Source organism: Phoxinus phoxinus (genome assembly GCF_949152265.1).
Source record: "Phoxinus phoxinus genome assembly, chromosome: 6".
In the NCBI taxonomy this organism is placed as follows: Eukaryota; Metazoa; Chordata; class Actinopteri; order Cypriniformes; family Leuciscidae; genus Phoxinus; species Phoxinus phoxinus.
In genome coordinates this window covers 1,056,546-1,069,324 of record NC_136881.1, presented here as the reverse complement: position 1 = coordinate 1,069,324, position 12,779 = coordinate 1,056,546, and the positions used below count along the sequence as shown (strand labels likewise).

The 12,779-nt window shown below is 40.3% G+C and overlaps 3 protein-coding genes across 7 annotated transcripts in view; 1 reads left to right on the top strand and 2 right to left on the bottom strand.

Annotated features, from left to right (window-relative positions):
- Positions 1-2,347, bottom strand: part of cenpq (centromere protein Q) — a 14,299-nt gene extending 11,952 nt beyond the window's left edge. Inside the window, exons 1-2 of one of the 3 annotated variants that reach the window (XM_079617080.1) lie at positions 2,272-2,347; positions 78-170 (exon numbers count right to left, since the gene is read on the bottom strand). In XM_079617080.1, coding sequence (XP_079473206.1) covers positions 78-161 — 84 coding nt within the window. In that variant the 5' untranslated portion in view covers positions 162-170; positions 2,272-2,347. Of the gene's footprint in view, positions 171-2,271 lie in introns of all 3 variants that reach the window. The other 2 variants (XM_079617082.1, XM_079617081.1) reach the window with 2 other exon arrangements.
- A 215-nt stretch (positions 2,348-2,562) lies between these two features.
- mrpl16 (mitochondrial ribosomal protein L16) lies at positions 2,563-10,163 on the bottom strand. The gene is made up of 6 exons (XM_079615030.1): positions 9,911-10,163; positions 9,562-9,789; positions 7,937-8,008; positions 7,714-7,862; positions 7,204-7,497; positions 2,563-3,446 (listed from the first exon to the last, which is right to left on the bottom strand). Exons 2-6 carry the CDS (start codon positions 9,617-9,619, stop codon positions 3,255-3,257), a joined length of 765 nt encoding a protein of 254 aa, XP_079471156.1. The 5' UTR covers positions 9,620-9,789; positions 9,911-10,163; the 3' UTR covers positions 2,563-3,254.
- On the top strand, positions 9,695-12,779 carry LOC306999919 (cotranscriptional regulator ARB2A homolog). Of its 3 annotated transcripts, none has more exons than XM_079615027.1 (2): positions 9,695-10,095; positions 11,745-12,779. In XM_079615027.1, exons 1-2 carry the CDS (start codon positions 10,043-10,045, stop codon positions 12,664-12,666), a joined length of 975 nt encoding a protein of 324 aa, XP_079471153.1. In that variant the 5' UTR covers positions 9,695-10,042; the 3' UTR covers positions 12,667-12,779. The 3 variants fall into 3 exon arrangements, with proteins under 3 accessions (XP_079471153.1, XP_079471155.1, XP_079471154.1); XM_079615029.1 differs by lacking the exon at positions 9,695-10,095 and adding an exon at positions 10,201-10,320; XM_079615028.1 differs by lacking the exon at positions 9,695-10,095 and adding an exon at positions 10,251-10,414.

The window sequence follows — 12,779 nt, the reverse complement described above, 5'->3', positions numbered from 1 at the left end:
CATGATTAGACTGTTCTGCAGCCTCAGGTTGACCCATGTGACTGGTTTAGTGGTCAGGTCACAGACGCGTGTCTCACGTGAGGCTTGTTGCTCGTCTTCCTCTCTGCGGTGTGTCTGGGGCCCCGTGTGGAGGCCCGTCCTGACCCGCGGGCCGGCTTCATCTCCACTCACTGCACAGAACAACATCTGTCAATCTCCTGCTGACTAAAGCATCGCTCTGTGAACACACGAGCCTAGAAAGATCCCGACGTTAAAACAAACCAATGACAGTAACAGCAGCACCACAGAGTCACTGCGTTCAGACACGATGTTCTGAATCAGAACGGCTTTTTCCCTGATAGTGACATTTAAAGGTCCCGTTCTTCGTGATCCCATTTTTTTAACTTTAGCTAGTGTGTAATGGTGCTGCTAGAGCAGAAATACACACTGACGAACAGAAGCGCAGAGGATCGAGCAAAACAAAACACCGGTCACGAATTAGAGGCTAAAACGAGGATTTTTAAAGAGAAAAGTGGGAGGAGCTTGAGTTTGTTTGAACCGTGAGAGGCGTCGACTCACCTGAGCTTACGCTACTCATACATCAGGTGTCGGGTCAGAGGTCATGCGTCGGGTCAGAGGTCACTCGTCATGCATCAAGTCAGATGTCATGCGTCGGGTCAGAGGTCACGTGTCAGGTCAGAGATCATGTGTCAGGTCAGAGGTCACTCGTCATGCGTCGGGACAGAGGTCACGTGTCATGTCAGAGGTCACGTGTCATGCGTCAAGTCAGATGTCATGTGTCAGGTCAGATGTCATGTGTCAGTCAGAGGTCACTCGTCATGTGTCGGGTCAGAGGTCACTCATCACGCGTAGAGTCAGAGGTCCAGTGTCATTTCAGAGGTCACTCGTCATGCGTCAAATCAGAGGTCACTCATCATGCGTCAGGTCAGATGTCATGCGTCGGGTCAGAGGTCACTCATCATGCGTCGAGTCAGAGATCACATGTCGGGTCAGAGATCATGTGTTAGGTCAGAGGTCACTCGTCAGGTCAGAGGTCACTCATCATGCGTCGAGTCAGAGGTCACGTGTCAGGTCAGAGGTCACTCATCATGCGGCGGGTCACTCGTCATGCGGCGGGTCAGAGGTCACTCAACATGCGTGGGGTCAGAGGTCACTCTTCCGCCGGAACTCGACTCGTGTACGACTGTAACCGGAAGCCAGTTATTATAGTTCATAAAGTTATAAATATGGATATTTTTCTGGGTTTCAGAAGGCCTTGATTAACCCCTGCAGGCGTGTGGATTATTGTTATGATGATGATGCACTTTTTTAGGGCTCCAGAATCTCCTCCTCCATTCACTCCCGTTATAAAGCTGGGAAGAGCCGGGATATTATTAATATAACTCGTGTTCGGCTGTAAGAAGACACTAGGATGGCTCGAGGGCGAGTGAATTATGGTATAATTTAATTTTCATCTTTGGGTGAACTAACCCTTTAAGTCAGAAGAGACATATTTACAGATTAAGTACATATGGATATTAAGAATAAATATGAGGGAATTTACAAGATTTTACATTGTTTAGAGGGAAACCGCACGTCATAGCCCATTGATTTTTTAAAAGCAAACTTTCTTTAACAAATTGACAGATAAGTTTCCATATACCATGTTTAACATTTTTAGATGTTCATTAATGTTTTCTTGTCGAGATTAGAATGTTATTTAAAGGTTTATGACACAACATCTCTCCTGAGCTTATTTTATCTTATAATATGACGTTATTTCAACGTTTATTTGTAATATTACCAGAAGGTAAACATTAACATTCATCAAATACACAAACTGTTCTCTTAACAAGTAAAAACAACATCATAAATGACGTTGTTCTAGTAGCATTTCTCTCTAAATCATGAGAACGATTATAAATAATCAACTATGTTATAAAAACGTATTTATTTGAAAAGAAAAACACATTTACATAATCTTTACAAAACATTAGAGAAAGTTGTGGGAACCTGTTAGCTTGGGTTATACTTTGACGCATGTTTAAGTGCCGTGTTATATGAATAATAATGTATATATTTAAGCACATAACGTTATGTCTGTTAAGAGATCGCTCGTTTATTAATAATCAGGTTTTATCGCGTCGCGTCGCTCACGTTCAGTTTAGAAACATCACTACTCATAAAAACATGCCGAGGAAAAACTGTAAAGATGCGATACATGATTTGGTGAGCTCAAAACAAACACAACTCACTATTAATCGTCTATGTGCGACACATCTAAACACTCACCACAGATGCGTTCGCGCCACACGATTCAACGCAGGAACTGAACTGCGCATGCGCTGAACGGACACTTCCCGCTTCCTTCTTGAGTCACGTCCTGTTGTTTGATTAATGTTCTCGTTTCCATACATTTTTTACATCACACATCTGTATTAGTTTTAAAATAAACTTTTTATATAAAACTAAATTAATGTGGAAGATCATTTTTCGCCACATGCGAAAAAAATAATGCTTTGGTAAATCACAAATGACATACTAAGTCATATTTAGGACATGAAAAGTCAAAATTACCTCATGAAAAGTCAGTATTATGACATACGACGCCATAATTTTGACTTTTTATTCATAATTGACAAAAAGAAAAACGTATGATGCAAAGAAAATAATTATGACATACAAACTCATAATTATGAGATTAAAAAGTTGAAATTGATCGAAATTATGGCATACTAAGATATAATTATGACACACTAAATCATAATTTGGACTATCTACTAATTATCACTGTCACAATTTCGACTTATGTCATATATTCATTAAATTTTGTTGTAATTTCAACTACTCAATTTGCTTATATGTATCGAAAATTAGCTTTCATAAAATACATTATCGAATCCCATAAACAAAACAACTCAAACCCAGACGGCAAAGAATCCACATTTATTTGCCTTACATAGTATTCAGCATTTATACAGCACACATTTTCTCACAAACAAGTGTGTGATAGAAGAGCATATGAAGTAAACAGGGGATGGATCTGTGTGTGTGTGTGTGTGTGTGTGTGTGTGTGTGTGTGTGTGTGTGTGTGTGTGTGTGTGTGTCTTCTAAACCCTTTATCATCCACAGAGCACGTGTGATAAGTGAACAGAACACTCAGAAGCCGGTGATATGGATCTGAACATTATCTCACACACACACATCCTGCTGGAGTGTGTGTTCATCAGTTCTGCAGTGTTATCTCTGAACACACACACACACACACACACACACTACACGCGTGCGGGGTAGAAGAACTTCCCAGCGTAGCGGCCGTGATTGTGCAGGTCAGTCGGACTCAGGACTTTACGGATGCCCAGCATGTTTGACCTCGCGACCCGCTCGAAGCTCCAGGGGTTCTGGTTATTGGTCTCGCGTTCGGCCTGATCCTGATACAGCGCCGCCAGACTCTCTCTGCTCACCACCTGCAACACACACACACACACACACACACACCACACACACACACGCTCAACTGGGTTCTTCTACTAAACTCGTTTCTCAGAACAACTTGCAGATTTAATCCGATCAAAACGGACAAGAGACTAACTTTTTAATGAAGTGAATTAACTATATTTTTTAATTCCATAATATTTATTGTTTTAATATTTTTGTGTTTTGAGGGGATTTCATGGTAGTAAACAATATTTACCTCTTATTTATGCACCTTTTATTTCTATATTAAATACAAATATCGTAAAAACAATTTATACCGTTGTCCCCACAGTATTTAAGTTAAAAAACAGACAGAGCAAATGTTTTTTAAATGAATATACCATATTTTAATTCCATAATATTTATTGTTTTAATATTTTGTGTTTTGAGGGGATTTCAAGGTAGTAAACAATATTTACCTCTAATTTATGCACCATTTATTTCTGTGTTTGCATGCATTTGGCAGATGCTTTTATACATTCATCACTTCTTGGTTTCCTTGGGAAACTATATCATTTGTATTATTTAATAATTATATACAATAATACAAATATCATAAAACTCTATTTATACTGCTGCTTTTCAATAAGTTAAAATCAAGTAAAAAAATTAAAGCACATTTATTTTAAATTAACTCAGTCCCATTATATTTATTCTTCAATATTTTGTGTTTTGAGGGGATTTTATGGTAGTAAACAATATTTACTTCTACTTTCTGCACTATTTATTTCTATATTAAATAATACAAATATCATAAAAACAATTTACAGTTTTTCCCCCCAATTAATGCAGTATTTAAGTATTATTTTTAATATTTTTTTAATGAATGTACTATAATTTAGTCTCATAATATATATTATTTAATATTTTGAAAGGATTTCATGGTACTAAACAATATTTTCCTCTAACTCATGCATCATTTATTTCTATATAAAATAATAAAAATCTCAAAAATAATTTATACTTCTTTTCAATTAATGCCATGTTTAAGTTTAACTGTGACCCAGTTTATACTCACGCAGAACATGTACTTTTATTTTTTAGATAGATATAGAATAGACATAAATATCAGACACTTTTGTTAAAGTTCAGATTCTTCTTGAAATGTTTTTGCAGTTATGATTACAGTCAATTGAGGTAGAAAATAAAGAGTTTTTAGCAATAATTTGATAAAAAATTTAACCAAAAATAATAATAATTTCCAATTAAAACATTTGTATATTATGTAAACGCTGCCAGAGAGTTAAACACACGGCATGTTCTCTGATTAAATATTATTCAACACTAGTTAAAGTTCAGCTTCTTCTTGTTTGAAATGTTTTTTGCAGTTATGATTAGTCAATTGTGTTAGAAAAAAAAAGCATTTTGAAACCAATAATTTGATGAAAAATTAAAAATAAAATGAAAACGTAAAAATAACAGGGCTACCAGATGGTTGAGCGCACTACATAAACACACAGCATGTTCCGTGTTATGCATGTTCCGTGTTATGCATGTTCCGTGTTATGCATGTTCCGTGTTATGCATGTTCCGTGTTATGCATGTTCCGTGTATGCATGTTCCGTGTTATGCATGTTCAGTGTTATGCATGTTCAGTGTTATGCATGTTCAGTGTTATGCATGTTCAGTGTTATGCATGTTCAGTGTTATTATGCATGTTCCGTGTTATGCATGTTCCGTGTTATGCATGTTCCGTGTTATGCATGTTCCGTGTTATGCATGTTCCGTGTTATGCATGTTCCGTGTTATGCATGTTCCGTGTTATGCATGTTCCGTGTTATGCATGTTCCGTGTTATGCATGTTCCGTGTTATGCATGTTCCGTGTTATGCATGTTCCGTGTTATGCATGTTCCGTGTTATGCATGTTCCGTGTTATGCATGTTCCGTGTTATGCATGTTCCGTGTTATGCATGTTCCGTGTTATGCATGTTCCGTGTTATGCATGTTCCGTGTTATGCATGTTCCGTGTTATGCATGTTCAGTGTTATGCATGTTCAGTGTTATGCATGTTCCGTGTTATGCATGTTCAGTGTTATGCATGTTCCGTGTTATGCATGTTCCGTGTTATGCATGTTCCGTGTTATGCATGTTCCGTGTTATGCATGTTCAGTGTTATGCATGTTCAGTGTTATGCATGTTCCGTGTTATGCATGTTCCGTGTTATGCATGTTCAGTGTTATGCATGTTCAGTGTTATGCATGTTCAGTGTTATGCATGTTCCGTGTTATGCATGTTCCGTGTTATGCATGTTCCGTGTTATGCATGTTCCGTGTTATGCATGTTCCGTGTTATGCATGTTCAGTGTTATGCATGTTCCGTGTTATGCATGTTCAGTGTTATGCATGTTCCGTGTTATGCATGTTCAGTGTTATGCATGTTCCGTGTTATGCATGTTCAGTGTTATGCATGTTCAGTGTTATGCATGTTCAGTGTTATGCATGTTCAGTGTTATGCATGTTCAGTGTTATGCATGTTCAGTGTTATGCATGTTCCGTGTTATGCATGTTCCGTGTTATGCATGTTCCGTGTTATGCATGTTCAGTGTTATGCATGTTCAGTGTTATGCATGTTCAGTGTTATGCATGTTCAGTGTTATGCATGTTCAGTGTTATGCATGTTCCGTGTTATGCATGTTCAGTGTTATGCATGTTCCGTGTTATGCATGTTCAGTGTTATGCATGTTCTGTGTTATGCATGTTCTGTGTTATGCATGTTCCGTGTTATGCATGTTCTGTGTTATGCATGTTCAGTGTTATGCATGTTCTGTGTTATGCATGTTCAGTGTTATGCATGTTCTGTGTTATGCATGTTCAGTGTTATGCATGTTCTGTGTTATGCATGTTCTGTGTTATGCATGTTCAGTGTTATGCATGTTCTGTGTTATGCATGTTCCGTGTTATGCATGTTCCGTGTTATGCATGTTCCGTGTTATGCATGTTCCGTGTTATGCATGTTCCGTGTTATGCATGTTCTGTGTTATGCATGTTCTGTGTTATGCATGTTCTGTGTTATGCATGTTCTGTGTTATGCATGTTCTGTGTTATGCATGTTCTGTGTTATGCATGTTCAGTGTTATGCATGTTCTGTGTTATGCATGTTCAGTGTTATGCATGTTCAGTGTTATGCATGTTCTGTGTTATACATGTTCAGTGTTATGCATGTTCAGTGTTATGCATGTTCTGTGTGTTATGCATGTTCTGTGTTATGCATGTTCAGTGTTATGCATGTTCTGTGTTATGCATGTTCAGTGTTATGCATGTTCAGTGTTATGCATGTTCTGTGTTATGCATGTTCTGTGTTATACATGTTCCGTGTTATGCATGTTCTGTGTTATGCATGTTCTGTGTTATGCATGTTCTGTGTTATGCATGTTCTGTGTTATGCATGTTCAGTGTTATGCATGTTCAGTGTTATGCATGTTCAGTGTTATGCATGTTCAGTGTTATGCATGTTCTGTGTTATGCATGTTCTGTGTTATACATGTTCCGTGTTATGCATGTTCTGTGTTATGCATGTTCTGTGTTATGCATGTTCTGTGTTATGCATGTTCTGTGTTATGCATGTTCTGTGTTATGCATGTTCAGTGTTATGCATGTTCTGTGTTATGCATGTTCTGTGTTATGCATGTTCTGTGTTATGCATGTTATGCAACACTTTCCCAATTCACGTTATTGCCAAATATATATGCAGAAACAGCCGCTTATGAAAAGCACAAGAGGAAGTTACGGCGGGTGAGACGAGCAAACCTTGGCTGGGAAGGGCAGCTTCTTGGCCACTTCTGAGAGCAGCGGCTCGACCTCCGCCAGCTCGACGCGACCTCCGACCTCCAGGACCAGCCGGCCGCACTTCACCGGGGTCACGTAGTGGTCGATGGCCCCCTTCCCGCCGCCCATGCGCTGACCCAGGCCTTTGCGCGTGATGGGCTTGTGTGGCGCCCGGAAGCGCCACAGGGCGAAGGTGGTGCTGGGGTCGATGCGCCGGTTAATGGTGAGACGCATCATCTCCATGTGACCCCAGTGCAGGTACCCGCCGCCCAGAGCCTGCACACACAATCACACACACACTATCATCATAATCATATACACACAAGACACAGCGTTAACGCAATATTGCTTTTACTTTCATTGTTAATCTAGTAAATAAAAAAAGTAAATAAAAAGACAGGGAGCAAAAGTTTTTTACAAAAGTTAAAAGAAGTTTTAAAAAATAAATAAATTAAAAAATATTTTTTGTAAAAAATAACTAAAAATACGGACCACAATGCCATACTGTCCTTTGCAGAAGGTGTTGGAGCTTTTGGCCGGTCCCTGAATGTCACGCAGTTTCTTCATCTCCTTCTTTCCTTGTTTCAAATTCGGGACCTTATCCAGGAACTTGAGTTTCGGCTTCTCCGGGAGAACCACGTCTGCCATGGAGAAGAACACCGTATTAATCAAAGCGCGCTTCATCAAAACAAAGGGCTGAGCACTGATGCGTTACCGCTGAAGTCTGGAGGAACTGCATACGTCCTCAGTCCCGCTGACACGACCTTCATGTGGCTCTGCAGGACATCTGAAGAAAGAGGAGCAACTAGTTAAAACTGGTTCAGCAACTAGTTAAAACTGGTTCAGCAACTAGTTAAAACTGGTTCAGCAACTAGTTAACAAAACTGGTTCAGCAACTAGTTAACAAAACTGGTTCAGCAACTAGTTAACAAAACTGGTTCAGCAACTAGTTAACAAAACTGGTTCAGCAGCTAGTCAACACAGGGTTAGCAGCTAGTCAACACAGGGTTAGCAGCTAGTCAACACAGGGTTAGCAGCTAGTCAACACAGGGTTAGCAGCTAGTCAACACAGGGTTAGCAGCTAGTCAACACAGGGTTAGCAGCTAGTTAAAACGACAGGTTTAGCGACTAGACGACAGGTTTAGCGACTAGACGACAGGTTTAGCGACTAGACGACAGGTTTAGCGACTAGACGACAGGTTTAGCGACTAGACGACAGGTTTAGCGACTAGACGACAGGTTTAGCGACTAGACGACAGGTTTAGCGACTAGACGACAGGTTTAGCGACTAGACGACAGGTTTAGCGACTAGACGACAGGTTTAGCGACTGGACGACAGGTTTAGCGACTGGACGACAGGTTTAGCGACTGGACAACAGGTTTAGCGACTGGACAACAGGTTTAGCGACTGGACAACAGGTTTAGCGACTGGACAACAGGTTTAGCGACTGGACAACAGGTTTAGCGACTGGACAACAGGTTTAGCGACTAGACAACAGGTTTAGCGACTAGACAACAGGTTTAGCGACTAGACAACAGGTTTAGCGACTGGACAACAGGTTTAGCGACTAGACAACAGGTTTAGCGACTGGACAACAGGTTTAGCGACTGGACAACAGGTTTAGCGACTAGACAACAGGTTTAGCGACTAGACAACAGGTTTAGTAACTGTACAACAGGTTTAGCAACTGTACAACAGGTTTAGCAACTAGACAACAGGTTTAGCAACTAGACAACAGGTTTAGCGACTAGACAACAGGACAGGTTTAGTAACTAGTTATAGTTTCTGAGATGATAACTGGACGCCTCTTGCTTAATTTAAGTTAATTTAATGTAACACTCACATTTTTTAGCAGTTGCTAACCCTGTTAACTAGTTGCTAACCCTGTGTTAACTAGTTGCTAACCCTGTGTTAACTAGTTGCTAACCCTGTGTTAACTAGTTGCTAACCCTGTGTTAACTAGTTGCTGAACTGAATCTGTTTTAACACATGTTTATCAACTAGTCAACACAGATTCAGGTTCAGTGGGTAAAATATCATCACCCACATTTAACAAATGGTTATTATAACCAAATAAAACAGGATGTGAGTCAGTATATATAATCATATTATTATTAATGATACGCAATCAGTAATGCAAACTAGATTATTGCAAACTAGTAAGATTACCATATTCATGAGTACTATGGTATTAAGATGGTATGAATACCATGTACACGTCCAAAAAAACATGGTTTCGCCAAACTAGTTGTCGTTAGAGATACTAAATAAAGGAAATAATTTATATTAGATATACCAACTAACACATGCAAGATTACTTGTCTTGACTCTAACTCTACCTGGCTGGCTTGATGTCCGGGCAAAGCCCAGAAACACACTCTTTAGTGCTGAGAACATGACTGATTATACACAATACAAACGTGTATAAATCTTCATTTCTTCTCAATTAGAAAATTCACATCAGGGTCTCATGGATCCACAAGGTCGCTGCCATGTTTGATCAACATCCGGTGTGTGTCGGTGAAGTCATCCGGTGGAAACAGTCGCACACATCACGAGTTCCGCGTCTTTACAGATAATCCGAGTTTGTAGTTTGAAAGCAAATAATTAAATAAATGAATAAAAGATTAAAAACGTGCAAAGTGCTATAAAATCAGGACATACTACAATCTCTCCAGTATTGCTTACTTTATGCGTGCAATTTCCCGATCAACTTTTGTAAAAATGTGAACGTGCATTTTATATCCAACAAAGCACTGCACTTGAATTTGAAACGTTTCTTTAAAAAATATTCTATCAAAAGAGACATTTTACACAAAAATGCCCCCTTTAGTTTCTGAGATGACAACTGGACGCCTCTTGCTTAATTTAAGGTAATTTAATGTTCCATAATGCATATTGTTACAAATAATATGTTACAAATAATATACGTATTCAATGCACTGAATATATGAAGCCACGCCCTCATGACAATCAGCGACACCTGTCACATGATCACTGATTATTGTTATTAACACATCTACACATTTTCAGCAACAGAAAGATCAGGTGTAACTTTAACTAGTCCTCGGAATACAGATTTAACTAATCTTTCTCAGGTAAATCTATAAAACAAGTGCTTTAATTTGCAGTGCAATGATAATTGATGGATTATAAAGCATATTTTCAAACAGAAACACTCATCTCATCACAGTAAGAGTCTCTTCTGCTCAGCCAGACTGTGTTTATTAGATGAAAAATACAGTAAAAATAGTGATAAATTATTCAACAGCAGTTTTCTATGTGAATATTTAGTAAAGTGTAATTTATTATTGCTGAATTTTCAGCATCATTACTCCAGTCTTCAGTGTCACATGATCCTTCAGAAATTCTATGATGATTCGATGCTCAATTATTATTAAAATATATAAAAATGATTATATACAGTACCGGTCAAAAGTTTTAATGTTTTTGAAAGAAGTCTCTTATGCTCATCAACCCTGCATTTATTTGATCAAAAATACAGTAAAAAATGTGAAATATGATTATAATGTAAATCTGCAGTTTTCTATGTGAATATACAGTAAATTGTAATTTATTCCTGTGATCAAAGCTGAATTTATCATCATTACTCCAGTCTTCAGTGTCACATGATCCTTCAATTCATATTTTAGATTCCAAACAGTAAAATTAGCTGTTATATCTGAATATAGTAAAAATGTCATCTAAAGGATTACTTCACTTTAAAATAAACTTTTGCTGATAGTTTACTCACCCCGATGTCATCAAGATGTCCATGTCTTTCTTTCTTCAGTGGAAAAGAAATGCAGGTTTTTGATGAACACATTTCTCCATATAATGGACGTCAATGGGCCCCAAACGGGTCAAGGTCCAGATGACAGTGTCAGCGCCGCTTCAACGGGCTTTAAACGACACCAGACGATGAATACGGCTCTTATCTAGCGAAACCATCGTCATTTCAAACATAAAAAAACAAGTTTAAGTTTTATAAGCACAAGCGCTCGCCTTGCTCTGTTCTGTGATGCGCGTTCGTGACGTCACGTAATAATAAACTGACACAAAGACATTTGAATATGTGTGTATGGTCCTCCTTCCGCACATCTGTAAACACTGACTCGTCAAGCGTGACCTTTACAGCGTAACTGCGTATTACGTGACGTCACGAACGCGCGTCACAGAACAGAGCAAGGCGAGCGCTTGTGCTTATAAAACTTAAACTTGTTTATTTATGTTTGAAATGACGATGGTTTCGCTAGATAAGACCCGTATTCATCGTCTGGTGTCGTTTAAAGCCCGTTGAAGCGGCGCTGACACTGTCATCTGGACCTTGACCCGTTTGGGGCCCATTGACGTCCATTATATGGAGAAATGTGTTCATCAAAAACCTTCATTTCTTTTCCACTGAAGAAAGAAAGACATGGACATCTTGATGACATCGGGGTGAGGAAATATCAGCAAAAGTTTCTTTAAAAGTGAAGTAATCCTTTAATAATCATGATCCTTTTGCATATGCACATCTCAGGTCCCGCGCGATGTCGGACTGCTCTGAGGCGACCCGAAGTCCCATTCAATCTGATTTTCCATATTGGTTTTCCGAGGAGGGTCAGCTGCGGCACCGGGAGACCCGCGAGCCCTACCGGTTCCCCTTCCAGCTCCGCGCCGCTCGTGAGACGGAGCGAGAGCATCGCAGCCTGTGTGTCTACATCTCCCGGCACGTGCACGACCTCCTGGAGCGCAAGTTTCATCTCATCAAAGAGTCTCTGGAGGATAGCTTTGTGTTCATGAGCGCCGGAGCGCTGGAGAATCCCGGGAGTCTCCTGGTTCTGATCCAGGATTTGGGAACGGTGCGGAGCGGCGTGTGGAGCTGGAGACTCTCGGCTCACGATGGACTCGAGCGAGGGTCTCAGATCCCGTATATACGCTGGGCGTTGCTGGATTCCTGTGCCGTTCTCCTGATGAATCCCAACGAGGGTTCGCAGACTCACGAGCAACACGTCCGGATGGTTTGGGAACGCCTGCTTTCACCAAGTGCTCCCGAACACATCTTCATAGTGGCTCACGGATACGGAGGCCTGGCGTTCGTGGATCTCCTGTGCCGCCGGGTCGAGGAGGTCCAGCGGAAGGTGAAGGCCGTGGCGTTCCTGGACTCGTCGCACAGCTTCTGGCACCAGCCGCTGGGAAGCGCCGGCCGCGACTGGCTGAAATCCCACTCCAGATCCTGGATTCCCAGCAGAAAGCCCCTGAACCGCTCCGTGGGGTCTCTGAAGGCCGGCTGCACGCAGATCTCCGCTGGGACTCAGTGTCACGACTCGACGCCCGTCGTTTGCATGGAGTCTGTGTTTCGCTTCTTCAAGAAGATGATCAAGCCGAAAGCCACGCCGACTCCCTTCGAGATCATCACCAGGAGCAAGAGCCGGGCCAGCGAGCAGAACAACAACCTCTAGGGGATCACGTCTCGAATAAAAGTATTTCTGTTCTTTACATCATTGTGTTTTGTTTTTCTTGTTACATTAATGCTCCTGGTAATCTTGAATGAGAATAAGTTCCTCTTGCAGCT